General features: G+C 35.1%; 1 protein-coding gene across 3 annotated transcripts in view; it reads right to left on the bottom strand.

Moving 5' to 3' along the window:
- Positions 1 to 1549: 1549 nt before the first annotated feature.
- Positions 1550 to 21941, bottom strand: part of LOC100916051 (centrosomal protein of 290 kDa-like) — an 89476-nt gene continuing 69084 nt past the window's right edge. For 2 of the 3 annotated variants that reach the window (XM_031937928.1, XM_031937926.1), the window contains 6 exons: positions 19892 to 20029; positions 12507 to 12722; positions 9890 to 10054; positions 9344 to 9468; positions 4584 to 4660; positions 1550 to 1909 (listed from right to left, as the gene is read on the bottom strand). In XM_031937928.1, the coding sequence (XP_031793788.1) occupies positions 1902 to 1909; positions 4584 to 4660; positions 9344 to 9468; positions 9890 to 10054; positions 12507 to 12722; positions 19892 to 20029 (729 nt within the window). In that variant the 3' untranslated portion in view covers positions 1550 to 1901. The remainder of the gene's footprint in view (positions 1910 to 4583; positions 4661 to 9343; positions 9469 to 9889; positions 10055 to 12506; positions 12723 to 19891; positions 20030 to 21941) is intronic. The other variant, XM_031937927.1, reaches the window with a different exon arrangement.

The following is a 21941-nucleotide window of genomic DNA, read 5'->3' on the forward strand; positions in this document are numbered from 1 at the left end:
TCAGCAGATGGGAGTCTACTATCTGAATCAGACTGGACAAGGTATAGAATCGGAGTAAGCAAATGTGAATGGACTTTTACTCTAATACCTCATTGTGAAGGGGAGGGACTCCCTAATTGTGCTATTGAATATACCAAATACGTTGGGAGATGGAGTTCAGAGGGAATTGTGTGTCAGAATGGTCGAAAAGTGCCAAGATTCTATCGACCATGTAACAACCAAAGTTGCCAGTTTAAGGATATCCAAATCGAAGATTGTATTGAGGGTAGAATGGGAAGATAACCTGTGTTATTGCTTAAGTCAGAATAGTACTAAGCCTAGAACAAAAAAAAAAAAAAAAAAAAGTGGGAAAATGAGAAAAAGGAACGAAAAATGTTCAAAGGCTTTTTGGAGCATCAGTAATAGGTCTAATTATTGGACAATTGGTAAAGGGACAAGACAAACAAAACACATATTATAATTGTATGTGGAAAGAGGAGTTATGGTTATAGTAGTGTTATGGTAGTTATGGTAGTGTAACTGCACTTTTATGGTAGGACTACCACTGGGCCCCAATGACTTACACTATAACCCAATAGCTTATGGAGAAAGGTTGTTTCTCTAAAGGGTCATTATGTGGACTAACAGTCTATACACATTTCCCAGTTAATTGGACAAGAAGTTGTTATATTGATCTGATTAGACCCAAGTTCTTTTTTCTTCCAGACTCAGGAAAAAGTCATTTGAATGTTCAATTGTGTGATAGCCTGGAAAGGGAAAAGCAAAGTCTTAATACTTCCACTACATTAACTGGGTATACAAATGGCTGGGGAGATATATGGCCCCCTGAAAGAATTATCCAAACTTATGGTCAGGCAACCTGAGTCTAAGACAGGAGCTGGGGCTACAGAACCCTTTTAGCCGATCAAGCCACCTAGACTAGAGAAGCAATTTACAACAAAGACCTAGTGTTAGCCAACTTATAAGCTGAGGAGGGGGGAGTATATGGGAAACTGAATCTTTAATGAGCTGTTGTATCAAAATTGATGATAATGGACAAATAATGAAAGAAATTAGGAATTAGGTATTAGGAAACTGGTGCATGTTTCAGTACTAACTTGGAACTCTCTCTCTAACACCCTATGGTGATCCTGGTTTAATGGGAGTTGGTGGAAACAAATTCTCTGGTTTGCTTTGATGGCTTTGAGTGGAATCATTTTACTATCCATCTGCTTACCCTGCTTAATTCAATTAGTAACCCAAATACCTCAAAATAGCCTTAAGAAGATGGTGATTGTCACTTCCAACCAAACAAGGATGTTAATCTTGAAAGGACAAGGGTGGATTCCCCTCAACGCTATGGGACAAGAGGATCCTGAGGATCACAGTGTGAATTAATCTTACAAAAATATAAAGAAATCTCATCAAAAAGGAGGGACTGAATGGAAAATATGATATTTCTTCAAAGGACAAATTATAAATTAACCAAGCTATGAGATCAGGTTTGACAGAATGTGGAGCAGACTGATGCAACCCTTATCTCTCATACAATGAAAGTACTTATCTCAGAGTCAGTAAAAGGAATGTTTTTATTTAAATTTGAATCTATGGTTTGCTTCCCCATTAGCTGTAGTTTTCTCTCTTAGAATGTAAGGTCACATTCTCAGTCACTGAGGATGAGCCAGTGGGGAGGGTCAGTATTGTTTTGGGGAAATTAGACAGTCCTTCTATCTGTGCTCTGAGCCCTCACTTTTACCTCTCCATATGGTGAAAGTGACTGCCTGCTTCTCATGAGAATCAAATAAACTTCTCTTTACACTTTGAGAGACCTCTGAGATTTACTGGGTGAGTTGCATACCACACATAGTTATAAAGTTCTTAGTGGTAGAGTCACAACTTGAATTGATGGCAGGTCCAAATGTTCATTGTCCTTGAAAGAGAAAAGAGAAACAAAAATTGAACAGTTCTGATTTTCTTTCATTTAGTTAAGTTACATAATAAGAAATGTCACATGAGTAGTATATAGTCACATATTATTATAGTCACCCTAAGAAATGTCTCCAAGCCTTTGATATTCTTTTCTACAACAATATTTTAAAATATAATACCAAACATCTTCTTTGTTATTAATTTTTATTACTAGCCTTGGATCAATCTAACTTGTACTTTTGGCACCATGATTAGAGGACCATGTGTCACTTTTTTTTTTAATCTTTAGTGTTCTTTTGGTCTATTTATGATGCTTGCAAATGAGAAAATATTGCTTTTTTGACTACTGGCAGTTTCTAGGCTCCTTTGTATTTTGATTAAGCAATAGCTCCCTTTAGGAAATGTTAATAGTTAAAATCCCTACCTTTATTCACTCTCATTTTAACTGATATCAACAAGTTGTTTAAAGAGGCTTGGTTGGAGATGCTGTGATCCCAGTTATTATTTCATCTTTATTTTTCTGAAATGATCTTGAATTACATGTTACATTCTTGGAAGACTCCTTTCCTTATTCTATTTGCCTATGCTCTCAATCTCAATGTCATCTTCCATTGTCCTCTTAGGGTTACTCTATATATCCAGTCTTTTGCCAGTCCTGGTCAGTTCTGCTGTCACAATATTTTCATAAAAATTGCCTCTTCTCCTATTCTTTATGTATCATAATTGTTGGCATCTTTCCTCCATTAGGGTGCAAGGATTTTTTGTGTATGCAGAGCATCCACACTTAGTGCTTGGCTTGTTTGTTATTCAATCATCTCAGCAGTACAGTTCTTCATGACCCTAGTAGGAGATTTTGGGGGAAAGACACTGGAGTCGTCTGACACTTCCTTCTCCAGCACATTTTAAAGAAAACTGAGGCAAACAGAATGGTCAGGGTGACACAACTAGTGTTTGGGGCCAAATTTGAATTTAAGAAGATGAGTAATTGTTTACTCTCTGTTAAAGCACAAATTTCTGTTTAATGTCATGCTGTACTCCCCACATCCATTGTTTTCTGACTTAACTTGAAGAAAATATTTGTGATAACTAATCATGAGATATCTATGCAGTCTACAAACCTTTAGCCTCTTTTATTTCTTGATACAATTCAAGCAACTAATAGATGCTTATTCTCTTCAGAACACTTTGATAGGCATTGGATAATTACAAAAACTTTAAAGTCTAATAGGAGGATCCTAAACCTCAAACTATATTTTTCCAGTATGCTCCACTTTCTTATTTTATATCACTATATTCACCTTTAAGTTGTCACTGTGGATAATGAAGTGATCATTATAATATGTATATATGCTGCATCTCAGTTTACAAAGAATCCCTACCATTAGAAAGGTAGGGTTTATTAGCTCCATTTTATAGATTAAAAAGCTATTTTACATTATAAACTACCTTTAGCCATCTTGTTTTTGATTGATAAAATAATACATTGAGGAAAAAGGACCTGGGGAAAAATATTTTAGGGAAATTTGAAGAGGAGGAAAGGGAAAGGAAAAACTGGATAACATATTAGGGCTACAACTCTTAGGATACTTTGTAAGAATCAGTGTTTTGAGACTGATCCTCATTCGGGTAGATGAAAAAAAGAAGTGACAGTGATTATCAACCAGAGTATGGGCTGTGGGAGAACAAGATGAAATCAGTGGAGGCTGATGATTGGAATGGCTATGACTACTTATGAAGACTTCATTGAAGTTTTTTGGACACAGGAAGACATAATCAGAAAGGACTAATGTAACAAAAAAGGGCATTGTAAGTAAACATTTTAAGAATAAAAGGGGAAAAAATGCTAGAGAAAACCAGAGGTAACTAGGTAATAAATGAAATTCTAATCTCAATCTGACAATAGGTTTCATGCTCTATTGAAAATGCAGGATAAGAACTGCTATCAGAAAATGGAAGAGAAAATGTATTCTGTCCCTTGTGGGACTGAGAAAAACAAAAACAAAACAAACTAGTAATAGACAAAAGCAGATTCTTCGGAATGTCCCTCAGCACATGACAATTTGTCCAAGTCAAAGGATCTTAATCATAATTTGACACAAATGTTTAGTGAAATGTTGAGTCTAAAACCACAGAAGTATTAACTCATGACTTTTTCAAAAGTTCACAGGAACAAGGTAGTAAGCAAAATGAAATAGAGGACCTAAAATAAGGAGGCAAATTTAATCTCACAGGGACCAAAGACATGAAAGGAAACGTGATTATGCCTTGTTTCAAAATTCTTGTCATATGTCTGAAAATAGAGCAATGAAAGGTTCAAAGGCTGATAAGAGCATATCTGACTAAAGAATGCAAGAGGGAGTAAATGACTTATAAATACAACAGAGTAGCTACAATGAAGTACATGTTTTTAGGAGTTACAATCTTAGAAAGGAGTCAGTACAACATCCTCATACACCATATCCATGCACCAATGAACACACAACACACCAAATGGTATCAAGAGCCTAATGATACAAGTGGGGCAATTTGATCTTAGAATTAACAAAGAGAAGGCTTATGACTGGCTCATGGCTTTAGAGAGGGAAACCAATGGAGCAGAACTCGGAGTGCCTCATAAAAGTAAACTAAAACAAGTCTAATACTCAGCAATAATATATTCAGCATATATTCATTACCAGAAACAACATTTTCCTCTTCAATTTGCTCTCGACTAGTTCCTGCTTGATGAACCAACTCTACATCAGTGGTTAATCTAGAACACAAGAAGGATGATATAGGAAAAACAGGAATAGAAAAACATACACGAGTTCTTGTAATACTTAGGTTGCTGTTCTAACACTTAAAATAATTTTAGCTGTAAGCAGGGATATAGAGTATACAGGACTATGAATAGGATCTAGTAGCAAAAGGCTGTTATTCAGTTGCATTCAGTCCTGACTCCTTGGGACCCCATTTGGAAGTTGGCAAAGATACTGGAGTGGTTTTCCATTTCATGGAAAAAAACAGGCAAACAGGGTTATTAAATAACTTGTCTAGGCTCACAAAGCTAGTAAGTGTCCAAGGCCAGATAGGAACTCAGCATTTTATATACTGCACCACCCAGCTGCCCAAATGTGGCAAATGGATTTAGGATCCATTATCTTTATAAAGTATGTCATGGAGCCAAAACTGGTGCAAGTTAGAGTAGGTTGCAGAGAAGAAGCAAAAGAAGATTGCTGGCAACTAGACAAAATAGGAACAATACATGGGGTGGAAATTCAGGATTAGGGACTGTGGCCAGTAGCCTAGTAGAAATTAGTCTGGGTATTTGATATTCAATCCTAAGCAACAGAAGCTTCTTCAACTGGCACATTCATTGTTTCAACTCTACAACTTTCCTACATACATATGTACATATAACCTTGTAATTTCTTCACATTTTCATCCCCTTTGATCTTTGGCCTGGTGGTGTGTTCACATGTTGTCTACCTGAGTCTGGCTGACTAAGGATGCAGAAATCTAGATACTTGGAAGGCCTCCCCATCACCCCATGGAAGCATTTTTCTTATTTGAATCAAATTTGCAAGTGACTACAGAAATAGATAGTGGCTGAAAGCATGATTTATGTATGAAAAGTGAAATAAAAGGCATCACTATATTACTGGAAAAGGAAATGGCCTTTTAAAGAGAATGATAAGAGTACAGATAGGCAGCCTTTGGTGATTCCATGGAAATATTCAAAGAATGAAAGGCCTGGGGCAGTTGGTGAGTGTCTACAAGGCATGAATAGCAGTGTGCATGAAATCCCAGCTACTAAACATTCAAAAAATAAGATTATTTGATTATTCCTACAGAACTGCTTTTCTGGCATGTGAAATCTCTAGTGTTTTATATTTTCCCTTGTGGTATTAAAAAAAAAATCACCTAATTTTCTAGAGCAAAATGAGAAATGAGGTTATTTCAGATAAACATTTAGGAGATTAAAATATTAGAGTCCCCATAAATGCTAGTCCAAAGCTTGAGGTATTTTGAAGACTTGTGAAAATAAAGGAGACTGACGTGGGGACAAAATGGAGGAAAGTAAATCATTTTTTCTAATTAAAAAATATGATGAGTAATAAGTGTTTTTGATATCTGTGCAAATTTGTATAGCAGAAAAAAAACATCACTAGCATTGAGATTTTCTCTTAGAACAGATATTCATCTATTTGGAGCATCAAGATTCCAAAAAACTCCATCTGCTTTAGGTCATTCTTAGAGATAATTAGATAATTATATCCATTTGTCTGGTGCAAGGAACAATTCTTGGCTAGAAAGTTTAAAAAAAGAAAAAAGACTAACTTCATTAATTGTTAGTAGTGTTTCAGAGAGGAGAGCCTAATGAAATACAGCACAGACTTATATACTCTAGCTCTTACATTCTTACTTCAAATAATTTACAGCAAAGTTCAACTCTCTTGACTCCAGGGACCACCTGAAGAGGCAAGTGTGATAGAGAAAAACACTGGGTTTGAAAGTCAATCTGATTTTAGTCACTAGCCATGTAACTCTGAGGAAGTCATGTTACCTCTCTGAGACTATGAAATAAAGGAGTTTTGTTAAATGATCTAAACTGAAATTATGATTCCAAGATTTTAAACAAGGCATGGGGATAAGTGCAAGGAATATAATGACAAAATAAGGAAATAATTCCTGCCCTATGGAGCTTATCTTTTATAAATGAACAGAATATGAGTACCTCTGACTGTGCATAAATAAGTATATATGAGATCTGCCCAAGATAAACAGGGTAATTGTGGGGGAGAGGCACCAAATATTTGAATTAAGAAAGATTTTAAGCTAGAAACTGTTTAACCTGAATTCTGCAGGAAACTAGGAATACTCAAAGGCTGAAGAAAGGGTGCTTGGTTCATTCCTCGCCTGGGATGCTGTGCCTCACTCCAGTTGTACCATGTGCCTAGAATGACCTCTATCCTTCTTTTGAAATGCTAAATTCATTCAACATATATCTGTCCTCTAAAATCCTTTATGAATGCTATCCTTCACTCCTTTAGGGTATTAATGACCATTTATTTCCCTTTCAAAGTCTTCCTTCTTACATGGCATTGCAAAATATAATTCTCTACTGGATTTATTATGTGATATCATTATCTGTGTATCCTTCCTCCAGAGGGCAGGGATATTAATTTATTTAAACTTCATATCTCCCCTGCCCCCATAAAGGATTCTGAACATAGCAGTTGCATAATAAATGGTTGCTGTATCATTTTATACCATATAGTCAACATTTCAAAAGTCTCTAAACATACCAGTGAAAGATACAGGTATAAGGAAAAGATTCTGTAGGCCTCGACCTTCAGTATCCCTCCATGTCCATGGGGTAGTTATAATACATTGAACTATTATTCACCCCTGTTACACAACTGTTAGCCTTGGGAACTGTTCTGGGCCAGAACTCTGAACTTGAAACAAGGATTCTTACACTGCTAATGCAGTGGAATTGATAATACAATGGTTATCTAGTTTAGCATGATTTTTAATAATTCTCTAGTTCAGTACATGTACATAATATAGTTATGTTATATAGTTATATAGTATACATACTATAGTTATAGTTATATAGTATATATATGTGTGTGCTATATATATATATATATATATATATATATCATACATGTATTTAATAATAGTTCTACAAGATTCACACCCACAATGATAATTAAAATAGAGCATATAAGTTGGGACAAACTCAGCCAGAATCATTCCATTTTCACTCAGGCTCCTGGTGGCTCTCCTCAGGGCCTGAGGGGCTCAGAGACAGACTTGGAGAAGATAAGAGGACTGGAGGCAGGAGCTCAAGCTCTCGGAGCCAAGAAGAGACAGATTCATTCCATCTTCATCAGCCTCATGGTGGTTGTCCTGTCCTCCTGTTCCCCCAACTAAGACCAAAGCTCATCTGAAGGGCCTCAAGAAAGCTAGCAGGGCCCCAGGCAAGGAGGCAATAACGAATTTGGACTTTAATACCGGACTATTCTCTTGGTGATTACCGAACTAAAACCAAAGGCTACTCCAGAGACCCCCCAGAAAACCAACAAGAACACTACAGGGAATAAACATAACTTACAGAACAACATCCTGGGTGGATTTTGACCAAATCCATGAAAGACTCATTATCTGGGTACTGGGGCTAGCCACTCCAGGAATTTTCTCACCTTTGACAGGCTCTGGCAGGGTTGGCCCTCCTTTTCAACTTGCTCAAGAAATTAAAGTTACATGTAGCCTTCTTTGTTCCTTGGGTTATTTAAGTCACATTAGGCTAATGTACAAATTGGAATCTCAGCCATGGAGAGGACGCTCTGCCTGGGACCCTCCTGGTCAGGACTTGGAGGGCTGTATCCTGGGATTCCCCAGCCACATATTTGTAATGGTGGTGCTTCCCCAATTCAGTGATGTATTCTTTCTTCTCTTCTTTCTTTGTCTATGTATCACTTTGTATGATGTTAATTATATTATATATATTATATATTATGTATTAAGTGCTATTGTTGTATAAAGGCTGTTCTGTCAATTACTGTTTTCCTTTTTCATAATTAATTATTATTAAACATCTTCATACTCATACAAGTTATTGTGAGAATGAACCATTCTACAGAAGCAAATTCATAAACCTTAACATAACAACCAGGTACTTAATAAATGTTTGTAATATATTATATGTTATCATCAACATTTCACTGTATAGCATCGACTAGCACAATGAATCTTTCAGGAAAATGCTGGTGGACTTTACCCACGGGGCTCATCACAAAATAATTTTTACAATGGGAAAAGGAATGGAAAAAAAAAACCTATCTCATAGTCTAATTGTAGTCCATGAGAGTGGAGATTCATCCCAGTTCCTCATTATTACAACCTTTTGTGATGGAAAAGGAAGTGCAGGATTCTACTGAGATTTAAACAATTTTGAAGGCTTAGATAACTATAGTTTGTGAAAATTAGGAGCAGGAGTAGTGTAGGCAATATAGAAGAAATACCAGAAAAGGATAGATATGAAATGCATCACTATTGTCTCTCACACGTTAAGATTCTTAATTTGGGTCTAGCTACTTCAAAAAAATTTGTTAACTATTTTACTATAATAAGTTTTTTGTAAAAATATATATTTTATTTTTGCTTATGCATTTAAGCATACTGTTATGAGAAGATGTCCATGGTCTTTGCTAATGGGGGACATGATGCCAAAACTAGCTAAGAACTCTTGAGTTAAGAGGAATAGAAATAAAATAGAAACTCCCATCTTATCATGACCTTGGGTGTGGACTGCAAAAACTGCCTTTCCTGTTTTTAATAAGGTATCTCATTGAATATGTACTTCTTTTTGTTTAAGAATTTAAAAGATTACTAATTGTCATAAAAAGCCTACTGAAAGAGTTATAATAAATAAAATTATGCATACTTTTTTAAGTTCTTTACGAAGAGACTGTCACTTTCAACCATGATGTTCTCTGGACCTTTAGCATTAAACTCATATTGCAAGCTTAGTTGACGTCCAAGATGAAGCTTCAACTTTTCTAATTCACTCTAAATTTTAAAAGTGCACAAAAAAAAAAAAAAGGAAATAAACGAACATGAATAAAGTTCTTATAAGCTCAATATGTTTTAGAGAATACATTTATATGATTCAATGTAAAATCTCATGAAGCCCTCTTCTCTCATGCTATACCAAGTATGAAATCTACATGGATCTACCTATTCAGTCCCATGTTCTTGTTCCAACCAACGCAATTTTATACTCACCCTTGTTAACCATTCTTACTCCAAAATCACATTTATCTAGCATTTTGTACAAGAGTCTCATATTATTTATATAAATGACTGATGAATTAAAAAAAACAACATGCTTTATTCAGGATAAAGCAATGCAGTATAATTATAACTTTTCTAATACATTTTTAAAGTTTATCACAACAGAACAAATTACTATTAAAAATATAACTATTACCTTCAAATTTTTATTTTCAAGCTCAAGAGCAGACATTTTCTCACTTGTCATTATTCCTGATGCTTGTTTCAAATATTCATTTTCTTTCTGGACTTTGTCCACAACTTTTTTCATTAAACCTACAATTTTTTCTAGTTCAGGAATTGTCTTGCCACTTCTTCCAGACTACAGAAAAAATTATATGGAATTACTATATTAGATCATTGCTAGAAACAACACTTTTGTACATTGAATAAAAGATCCAGCATTACAAAAACACACAATGGGGAAAGTTTCTATACTTAAAGAGCGTATATGTTATTTTATTTGAATGCCATAACACTAGACACAGGGTTCACTATGCAGACTCAGAAAGCCCAAGAAATTTCTCGCCTAATCCAGGAGAGCAGAGTCTATGTGATCTCTAAGTCCTAGAGAAAGATCAATTATGCCAGAATATGAGTGGGCTTTTTAAATTAAAAAATCTAAAAACTGAATTTGGACAGATTTAAGGAAAATGGCCTGATACACTTTATATAGGGAGACAGCTTGGTGTCATAGAGAGTGCTGAACTTGGTGCTGAACTTGGAGTTCACAAAGCCTGGGCTTGAACACTACCTCTGACAATTACTAGTTTTGTGACAACAAGCAAAGTCACTGGACTCTTAGCAATTAAAAAATAATAATGACAATAATGGTATCTTGCATTTGTATAATTTTAAGTTCTGTAAAGCATTTTATGAGTTGTCTAACTTGATTCTCATTTTATGAGTTGTCTAACTTGATTCTCACAACAATCCTGAGAGGTAAGTGTTATCACCATTCCCCTTTTGCAGAATACAGAACTGAGGCCCCAGCAGAGAAGCTGAATACTTTGTTTCAGGCGATACAGGCACATTCAGAATCAGGTCTTCCTGACTCCATACTCTGCACTGGCCACTGCGTTGCCTTGCTGACTCAGTTGAGCCTGTTTTCTCTTTTGTAAGTAGGGAATATCATACTGTCATACCTGCCCCACATGGTTGCCTGATACCCCAGCAAGGGAGTATACATAAAGCCCCTTGAAAAAATCCTATACAAGTGCCAGTTCCTATTACTGTTGTTAATGAATGTCTCCATGTTCGATGAATGATCACAAAGGATGCAAATGCTACTTAAATCTAGTCACTGAAACGCATTTCTTCAACATTTCAAGGCATTGAGATTCTGCCAGTAGGGAGGCGCCCTGCTCCACCCACAAGAGAGCCCCCTATCACTTCACAGCAGATTGTCTTGAAGACATTCTGAGACTGAACATGTCATCATCCTGCAGGTGACCCAAAGACATTATTTGAAATTTAGCAAGGCTGGTCCTCAGGTAACAGACATAAAGCATATTGTCAGACTTCCATTAAAAAGCCTGTTTGTCAGATCCCCTGAAGCTTAGGTTCCACCAGCATTTGTCTTCTCATGTGATTAGGCCTCAGAGCAGGACTTCAGGGGAGACATATCTGTGCAATTTGATAAACTAACTAACCTAATAAAACGAGGTTGTCCTGGGCCTATCATACCAATCCACCCTATGACATTTTATATTCTAAAAAGAGATAAACAGGAAGTCATGACAACTAGGGTGTTTGTGTGAGTGAAACTGCCTGGTCTTACAGTACCCTAGTAATCCTGTTCCCTGAGCATCATTTACTCAGTACTCACTGTGGGATTATCTACTGTGGTATCGTACTTGGGAACATAAAAAGGAAAAAGACAAATGTTGTGAGAAGAGGGTACTTATGTCCAGAACTTCTGCACTGCTGCTTCTATCATGCATGTTTTATCTTATTAACAATGCTTACTACAACTCTACTCCCGGGGTGGATTCTATTGGTATTAATTATTATAAGATCCATTTCCAGGTGAGACAACTGAGCCTCAGAAAGGTTCTGATTTGCCATCAGTCACATATCTAAGTCTCTGGTAAAGGATTTGACTCTATCTCTATTCTGACTCCTGTGTATCAATGGTGAGAAACATCTATACTATACCATTTATCACTGAACAATGAATTAAGGACACACTTGAGATAAATGTTTAGTATGATACTTTCTGCTATTTACTACTCTGTTTCAACAAAAACCTTGGTACTGATTAAAAGAAAACAAAAAAACATTGCAGCTGTTTACAATTCCATTGATGTTGATGAGGTTATTTACAATTCTGTGTTCATAATTATCTTGGTATAGATAGTTGGGATCGATACTGAAATATCAAAGAATGGAATATGCATTAACCCTGGATGTTATATGATGTCACCTGAAGGTAGGTAATGTAACATTAGTCTAAATGGGTATATTTAAGACTGGCATTTCAGATTGATAAACACAGACTGCTGGCCATAACTATTTATACACATTCTTGGTATTCAATGGAATTTGACTCCAACACCTCAGTAAAAAAAAAGGCATATTATTCTACTACTCTGAAAGCCACTTAATAAAGGATAGTCATTTTAGCCAAACTGATCTGATAACCAGTTTTGATTATATAGGTAGAGATTCAATAATGATAAGTTGAAGTAAAATTTTACATACAAAAATTGTTCTACTGAAAACATAAATGGTAAATCAAGAACTAAAATACTGTATACATGAAAATTCTTTACCTGCAATCCAAAGGTTTTAACTAGCTTTTCCATTTTTTCATATTCTTTTTCTAATTCTTCTTTTTCTCTAAGTATTTTGTGATAAGCTTTCTCTTTTTTTTGCATTTCATTGTTTAAGGCATCTAACTGTTTATTCAGAGAGTCCTCTCTGCTTTTACTTGTTTTAAGAGCTTCTTTACATTTCAGAAGATTTTCATTTAAATCTTCTATATGAATCTTTCCAGGGAAAGAAAAAGGGAAATATTTTGTTTACAAGTCATGTTTTCTTTTGTTTTTACAAAATAAGAATGATAAACTATTTTTAAGTCACTCTTTCCAGCCAAATTACTTAATCACATACATTCCAAAATGAACCTTTTCAAGTAACAAAAGAAAATTGAGCAAAAGTACCTAATAATAAATGTATCTAATAATATATACAACATCTTGCCTTTTAGTCTTTTGTTCTGGGAAAATATTTCACCATCTATTCCCCAGAACCATCACGATCCTTTCTCTCATCAAGGCTTTGGTTTCACTGATTGATATTCTCACTTCACACTATTGTAGCCTATATATATATAATTATTTCACTGCAGCAAAGCATATTAATGTTCCATATCCCTAAATTCCTTATATTCATCATTTCTTGTCACGTGATAATAATCAATTTCATTTATATGCTACAATGTTTTTTTGTGGGGTTTTTTGTTTTTGTCATTCCCCAATTAGGGATCATCTGTTTTCTTTCCAGGTTTTTGCTAATCTAATCTAAATTAAAAGTGAAAACAGTTTAGCTCTTTTCTTACATAATTTTACGCCAATATCTAAAATGGCTGAACCAAGCCATCATTCTCCTAAAAACCTTTGTGTGACATGACTTTCAATTTTCTGTCACTGCTGCCCAATAATTTCAGGACGAAACTTCAGTTGTTTTCTTTTGCAATGCCTTTCTATGATTGATTTGAAATGTGTTTCTTTGGATCATTTATACTTTGCAAATCCTCTTTTGAAAATCACTTCATATATTGAGGTATACCTCATATTTCTGTCAATTTAACTATAGAGTTCTTTTTATTATAACTTTTTGACAGAATATATGCTTGGGTAATTTTTGACAACATTATCTCTTGCATTCACTTCTGTTCCGACTTTTCCCTTCCCTCCCTCCATCCCCTCCCTTAGATGGCAGGCAATCTTATACATGTTAAATATGTTATATAGTATATCCTAGATACAATATATGTGTGCAGAACCTGAACAGTTCTCTTGTCACACAGGGAGAACTGGATTCAGAAGGTAAAAATAACCTGGGAAGAAAAACAAAAATGCAAACAGTTCACACTCATTTCCCAGTGTTTCTTCTCTGGGTGTAGTTGCTTCTGTCGATCATTGATCAAAGAGTTAGATCTTCTCTTTGTTGAAGATATCCACTTCCATCAGAATACATCCTCATACAGTATCATTGTTGAAATATATAATGATCTCCTGGCTCTGCTCAGTTCACTTAGTATCAGTTCATGTAAGTCTCTCCAAGCCTCTCTGTATTCATCCTGCTGGTCATTTCTTACAGAACAATAACATTCCATAACATTCATATGCCACAGTTTACCCAACCATTCTCCAATTGATGGGCATCCATTCATTTTCCAATTTCTAGCCACTACAAAAAGGACTGTCACAAACATTTTGGCACATACAGGTCCTTTTCCCCTCTTTAAGACCTCTTTGGGATATATGTAACACTGCTGGATCAAAGGATATGCACAGTTTGATAACTTTTTGGGCATAATTCTTTATGACTAAATCATGGAACCATTTTGATCTTATCTTGGGAATGATCTTACTGGGAATGGTTCCATTTTATCCCCTTTATATATGATGCTTACTGACAGTTTTAAATATATTCTTCTGACTATTTTAAGGAAAAGTTCATTTATTCCTATCCTCTCAAGTGTTTTTATTAGGAATGGTTGATGGTTTTATCAAATGCTTTTTCTGTATCTATTGAGATGATCATATGGTTTTTGTTACTTTGATTATTGATATAGTCAATTATGCTAATAGTTTTCCTAATATTGAACCAGCCCTGAATTCCTGGTATAAATCCTACTTGGTCATAGTATATTATCCTGGGGATTATTTTCTTTAATCTCTTTGCTAATATTTTATTTAAGATTTTTGCATCCATGTTCATTAGGGTGATTGGTCTATAATTTTCTTTCTCTGTTTTCAGCCTATCTGCTTTAGCTATCAGTACCACGTCTGTGTCATAAAAGGAATTTGGTAGGACTCCTTCAATCCCTAATTTTCAAATAGTTTATATAGCATTAGAGTTAATTGTTCTTTATATGTTTGGTAGAATTCATATGTAAATCCATCTGGTCCTGGGGATTTTTTCTTAGGGAGATGGTTTATAGCTTATTCTATTTCTTTTTCTAAAATGGGACTGTTTAAGACTATTTACTTCTTCCTCTGTTAATCTGGGCAAGCTATATTTTTGAGGTATTCTTTCATTTCATTTAAGTTATCAAATTCATTGGTATAAAGTTGGGCAAAGTAACTCCTAATTATTGCTCTAATTTCCTCTTCATTAGTGGCAAGTTCTCCCTTTTCATTTTTAAGACTAAAAATTTGATTTTCCTCTTTCCTTTTTTAATCAGATTTACTAAGGGTTTCTCTATTTTGTTGGTTTTTTCATAGAAACAACTCTTCGTTTTATTAATTCAATAGTTTTATTTTACTTTCAATTTTATTGATTTCTCTTTTTATTTTTAGAATTTCAAATTTAATGTTTGACTGGTGGTTTTTAATTTGTTCCTTTTCTAGCATTTTTAGTTGCAAGCCCAATTCATTAACCTTCTCTTTCTCTATTTTATGCAAGTAGGCTTCTAGAGATATGAAATTTCTCCTTATTACCACTTTGGCTGCATCCCACACATTTTGGTATGACATCTCATTATTGTCATTTTCTTGGGTGAAGTTATTATGTTTATGATTTGCTGTTTCACCCAATCATTCTTTAGTATGAGATTATTTAGTTTCCAATTATTTTTTGCTTTATTTTCCCGTGGCTTTTTATTGAATGTAATTTTCATTGCATCATGGTCTGAAAAGGTTGCATTTACTATTTCTTTCTTACTGTATTTGAGTTTGGGGTTTTTATGTCCTAGTATATGGTCAATTTTTGTATAGATTCCATGAACTGCTGAGAAGAAAGTGTACACTTTTATGTCTTCATTTAGTTTTCTCCAAAGAACTATCATATCTAACTTTTCTAGTATTCTATTTACCTCTTTGGCTTCTTTCTTATTTATTTTGTGGTTTGATTTATCTAATTCTGAGAGTGCAAGGTTGAGATCTCCCACTATTATAGTTTTGCTGACTATTTCTTCTTGCAGCTCTCTTAATTTCTCTTTTAAGAATTTAAATGCTACATCACTTGGTGCATATATGTTTAATATTGATATTGCTTCATTATCTATGCTACCTTTTAGCAAGATATAGTGCCCTTCTTTATTTCTTTTAATTAGATCAATTTTTGCTTTTGCTTGATCTGAGATGAGGATGGCTACTCCTGCTTTTTTGACTTTACCTTAAGCATAGTAGATTCTGCTCCAACCTTTTACCTTTACTCTGCACGAATCTCCCTACTTCAGGTGTGTTTCCTGTAAACAACATATTGTAGGATTCTGGCTTTTAATCTAGTCTGCTAACTGCTTCCTCTTTATGGGGAGTTTACCCCATTCACATTTATGGTGAAAATTACCAATTCTGTATTACTTGCCATCTTGTTAACCCCTGCTTATGCTTTTCTCCTTTCCTTCCCCCTTACCAACCTTCTCCAGTATTAAACTTGTGAGCACCACTTGCTTCTCACAGCTCTCCCTTTTTAGTATCCCTCCCCCCACCTTAGAGTTCCTCTCCCTATCTTACTCCTTTTACTCACAATTTCTGTATTCCCTTCTGCTTGCTTTATTCTTTCCCTTTTCACTTTTCCCCTCCCACTTTTCAATGAAGTGGGAGAAGTTTCACCATAAATCGAATATGTCTAAAATTTTTCTCTTTAAGTCAATTCTGATGGTAGTAAGATACACACTATGATCATCCCCTCCATTCTTTCTCTCAGATATAATAGGTTTCCTTTGCCTCTTCGTGAGATATAGTACCTCCACTTTACCCTTTTCTGGGTACAATTTCCTTTCCATCGCTAGTTTCTAGAACAAGGTATACGTGCATTCTTTATATATCTTTATAGCAGAAATATAGTTCCCAAGATTTCTTTTTACCTTTTTAGGTTCTCTTGAGTTCTATATTTGTAGATCAAACTTTTTGTTAAGTTCTGTTTTTTTTTTCATCAAAAATAGGTGAAATTCGCTTATTTCGTTGAATGTCCATCTTTTTCCCTGGAAAAAGATGCTCATTTTGGCTGGGTTAAGTTATTTTTGATTGCATACCAAGTTCCTTAGCCTTTTGGAATATCATATTCCAGGCCCTTTGCTCCTTTAATGTGGACGCTGCTAGGTCTTGAGTAATCCTTATTGTGGATCCTCTATATTTGCATTGATTTTTTTCTAGCAGCTTGCGGTATTTTTTCCTTTGTCTGATAGTTCTGGACTTTGGCCACTATATTTCTTGGTGTTTTGATTTTAGGGTACCATTCAGTAGGTGATCAATGAATTCTTTCAATTTCTATTTTACCCTCTGTTTCTGTAACTTCTGGGCAGTTCTCTGATAATTTCCTGGAAAATAGTATCCAGACTCTTTTTTTCATCATATTTTTCAGGGAGTCCAATAATTCTCAGATTATCTCTCCTAGATCTATTTTCCAGGTCTGTTGTTTTCCCAAGTATTTGACATTTTTTCCATTGTTTCATTTTTTTGGTTTTGCTTAACTGATTCTTGGTATCTCCTTGAGTCATTCAATTCCATGTGTTCGATTCTGATTTTCAATGAAGTATTTTCTTCACTCACTTTTTTTATATCTTTTTCTAATTGTCCAATTGAGTTTTTAAGTGAGTTGTTTTGTTCTATGCACCAATTTTATTTTTCAGAGAGCTATTTTCTTTTTCCAACTTACTAATTCTGTTTTTCAAGGATTTGATTTCTTTATCCACTCTATCTTTAAATGAGTGGGATGACTTATCCAGACTCTCTTGCCAAGCTTCCCTTTCCTTTTCCCATTTTACTTCTAGCTCTCTTGTGAGAGCCTTTTTAATTTCTTCTATGAGAATCTTATGTGTTGAAGACCAGATCATATCCCCCTTTGGGGATTCATCTGGAGACAGTCTGTTTTTAGTCTCCTTAGGGTTTAAAATCTGCTCTCTATCCATATAGAAGCTATCAATAGGTAAGAGTGCTCTTTAAATTTTTTGCTCACTTTTTCAAAGAAGAGTGAAATAAAACAAACTAACAAGAAAAACAAATGGTCTACAAATGGATGGAGTGTGGGAGGTGGATGATATTACCAAGTTTCCTCTACAGACTGCAGGGGGCAGCCACGAGGCACTAGCAGGACAGCAATGGCTGTGCTGCATCTGTGCTCTAAGACTCTTAAGAGTGTGCTTAGACACTGTGGGTGGGTATGACAAGGTCCCGAGAGACACCAGGCATTTGGGGGTTATAGTCTTCACCCCCTGTGTTTTTAGTTTTTCTGCTTGTCTACTGGCTTGCTGCCAGGGCAAAGTAGCTAACACTGTGTTAAAGCTCTCTCCACAGAAATAACTGAGATCACACCCCATGGCGCTCTGGTCTGCTCAGCTGTGAGCTGCCTGCCTTACTCTGTCTGCTGTGCTGCTGCTGCCAGCCTTCAGTCTGCGCCGATCTAACCGATCTCACCCACAAGCAAAAACAGACCTTTTCAGGTGAATTTCGAGGAAATCTTCTCTTGGTAATTATTTGTGCCGTTTTTTTCAGGCAAGCACTAATTCCCAGACTTGTCATGAAATAAATTATTCTGAGAGAAAACATGGAGCTTAAGTAGATGTGTGCACCCTCTCCACCATCTTGGCCAGAAGTTCTACTATAGAGTTTTGTTACCGAACTTACAGCAGTGATCTTTTTTTTTTAATTTTTATTTTTTTTAATTATAGCTTTTTATTTACAAGTTATATGCATGGGTAATTTTACAGCATTGACAATTGCCATACCTTTTGTTCCAATTTTTCCCCTCTTTCCCTCCATCCCCTCCCCCAGATGGCAGGTTGACCAATATATGTTAAATATGTTAAAGTATAAATTAAATACAATATAAATATACATGTCCTAATAGATATTTTGTACAGCAGTGATCTTTCATGCAAATATTTTCCTCATTCAAGTTCTTTTTATTCTTTTTCATTAATTCACTCAAGTAAAAGTTTAATTATGTGTAACTAAAATGGTCTATTTTGCCTTTTCTGATCATCTATGTTTCTTCTTACCCTTTTAGTTATAGGGGTGAAGGGTACCCTTTTCTTTCCTGTTTTTAAAATGATGTAACTTGTTACATTCAGGTTGTTTACTCACTTATTGTGCTACCTGTGATATACACTTGTTGGTCTAAAACTAATTTCTATCAAATTGCTCTATTTTTCCTATCATATCTTGTTCAAAAAATGTGGTCTTCTACAGCTGGTTACCATCTTGAACCATAACTACACATATAACCTGACGTGTGTAGAGAAAAATCAGGAAATTCTTTAGTGGGCCGAAATCCATAGAAAAGCCAATCACCAGAAAAAGAATAATTTGTTATTCATAAATCAAAAATATGTGCATTTATAACATCATGTGAGTGTAGATGAAGTTTTAAAGGGTATGATAGGAAGCATCTACTTTCTGTGGAGAATTCAGACCAAAGATAAAAGGAAGTCCTATAGTTTTAGAAAGCTTAAGGTATCAAGATGAGGTGAAGCACAGGATCTGAACTGGCATTTCTCATCTCACCATCTGAAGAAAATGAGAAGGGCTACTCCCAAACTCAGATATGCAACTTTCTGCAACTTAAGAATTTCCAATCTCTCTGTCATAGCAGCTATCTGCTTCTTAGAGATGGCACTCGGGAATAGGCTTCAGGTTTATGGAACTTAGTCATTGAAAGACTTCTGAAGGCAATTTTTAAAAAGTATTTTCATACAGAGCTGGGATAGAGTTATTTGGTAAGTTCTACGTGAAATATGAAAATTATGTCTTTCCATTTTCAATAGCTTGACCATCATCTCACACTTTATGTCCTATACAATTTAACATATTACATAAACACCTGAATAACACAGAAAATAAAATTTTCTACCATTAAAAATGTGCAGTCAATTAAATATATTATACTCCATTCATTGGGTTAACTCACTTATATAATGAAATAAACTTGTCTTTCAGGATAATTCTTAGTTTTAAAATAAATGTCCTTAGTTACTGATACTCACCTGAAGATCTCTAGTGTGGTGATCAACAATCTCCTGAAAATTGACGTTTTCCTTTTTCTTGGATGTAGAAAGAATGATGTGTTTTTCAGCAGCAGCTGTCATCTCTGTTCGGAGCTCCAAAAGGGCTCGACTAAGGGCCTAAAGATATTCAAATCCATAAAGAGCATATCAGAAAAATAAGGATTTGATATGAAAAAGTTGCTAAATAAAACATACACACACATAATGAATTTCTAATATGACTGAAGAGAAAAAGGTTTTAATAAAACATATATAAATACATATTCATGTATGTCTTTATTTTTGTATTTCAATGCCTGAATTGATTGAGAAGAACACTGATGATCTCCACTGGTCCATATTGAAGCTCACCATACTTTCTAAAAGTATTCCTTTTAAATTATAAAATCTTAGCTTATGACATCCATTTCAACTCTTATTTGATACATATGTAAACCATTTTTTTCAGTACATAATCCTGGGAGACTAAGTCTATTTCTTTAGGAGCTCAGATAGGTTTCATAACTTTAAGAACATAAATTTGACACTGCGGAAAGTGTTTGTGCTAAAAGCTAAGCATGGTGCTAGAGTAATGGCTTGAAGTAAAGCAATTCTCCCTGTGGCATCCATGCATGTGCATTACTCCTGATCCATAGGACTAGATGAAGAATATGTGGGAAAAAATGGGAGAAATGGCCCACTTTCTTACAAGAATAGTCTTAAGTTAAAATAAGAAAATCTATGGAAAAGAAGTTTATAGAGAGAATTCCACAAAAAAGTTATGGAGAAGCCAAAAGAAAAGACAAAACACTTTGAGAGAACTTTATTTTTTAGGAGGGAAGGATTTAAGATTAAGAGACTGTTCTAATATGTGTGAGAAGAAGCTAAAGGATTTAGGATTGAGTTTCCAACCAAATGAAGAGCTAAAAATCCCAAGCACTCTGCAATCAGGTGCAGTAAAGCACTGAACATAAGCTCACTAATCATGACTGAATGAGAAGCTATGGGATTATTTCATGGCATTTGGAATCAGACAACCTGGATTCAAATTGTGGCTCTGTCACTTCCCTCCAGTCCTATGACGTCTTTTTCATTTTCTAAGATTTTTCAAAAAGCCCTGACAGTGGTTCAACAATTATATCTGAAAGTTCTTTCAGGATATGGAGACAATGTTAAAGTCTAATTGCCAAGCATTTATCATGTGCTTATTTGTATCAGGATGTGTGCTAAATTTTGTGGACCAAAAGGCAGGCAAAAAAATTACATGCACTCAATAAGTTTATAGTCTAATGAGGAAGACAAAAAACAATCTTATATGGAAAAAATAAGTTACAAGAAGAATAATTTGGAGATGATCTTAAAGAAATGGCACTAGATTAAGAGGGTTCAGGAAGAGCTTCTTGCAGAAGATAGAATTTAAATCTTGAAGGAAGTTAGAAAGTCAGGATATAGACATAAAAAGGGCTCAGAGAATCAAAGCTTGGGAAAAGCCAATGAAAAGATGAAAAAGTCAAGAAATAGGTGAGAAATAGCAAAAGCTCATGTACCTGGATGGACTGTAGAATATGACAAAGGAATTAAAGTATAAGAAGATTGGAGAGATAGAAAAAAACTTGGTTATTAAGAGATTTAAAAGTCAAAAGAGAATTTTATATATGATTACAGAACTATCAGGGAGCCACTACAATTTACTTAATAGCAGAGTAACATGGTTATGCTTGCGCTTCACAAAGATTACTTTGACACCTAAGAGGATGTTCTGGAGTGGGGAGAAATCTGTGACAGAAAGAGCAGCCAGGAGGCTACTGCAGTGGTCTAGATGTGAGGTGATGGGGACCTTAGCCCAGGATGGTGGAGGAGAGAAGGACATTTATACTGGAGATGCTACAAAAGCAGGATTTGGAGGAGAAAACTGAGTATGGTGGTTGAGAGAATTGAGGATGACACCCAAGTTAAGAGCCTGGGTGACTGAAAGTATAAGAGGGGAGTTAGGAAGAGAGGGGGTTTGGGGAGAGAAAATGAGTTCTGTTTTGAAAATATCTATATTTAA

The sequence above is a fragment of the Sarcophilus harrisii genome, chromosome 5 (assembly GCF_902635505.1).
Source record: "Sarcophilus harrisii chromosome 5, mSarHar1.11, whole genome shotgun sequence".
NCBI lineage: Eukaryota > Metazoa > Chordata > Mammalia > Dasyuromorphia > Dasyuridae > Sarcophilus > Sarcophilus harrisii.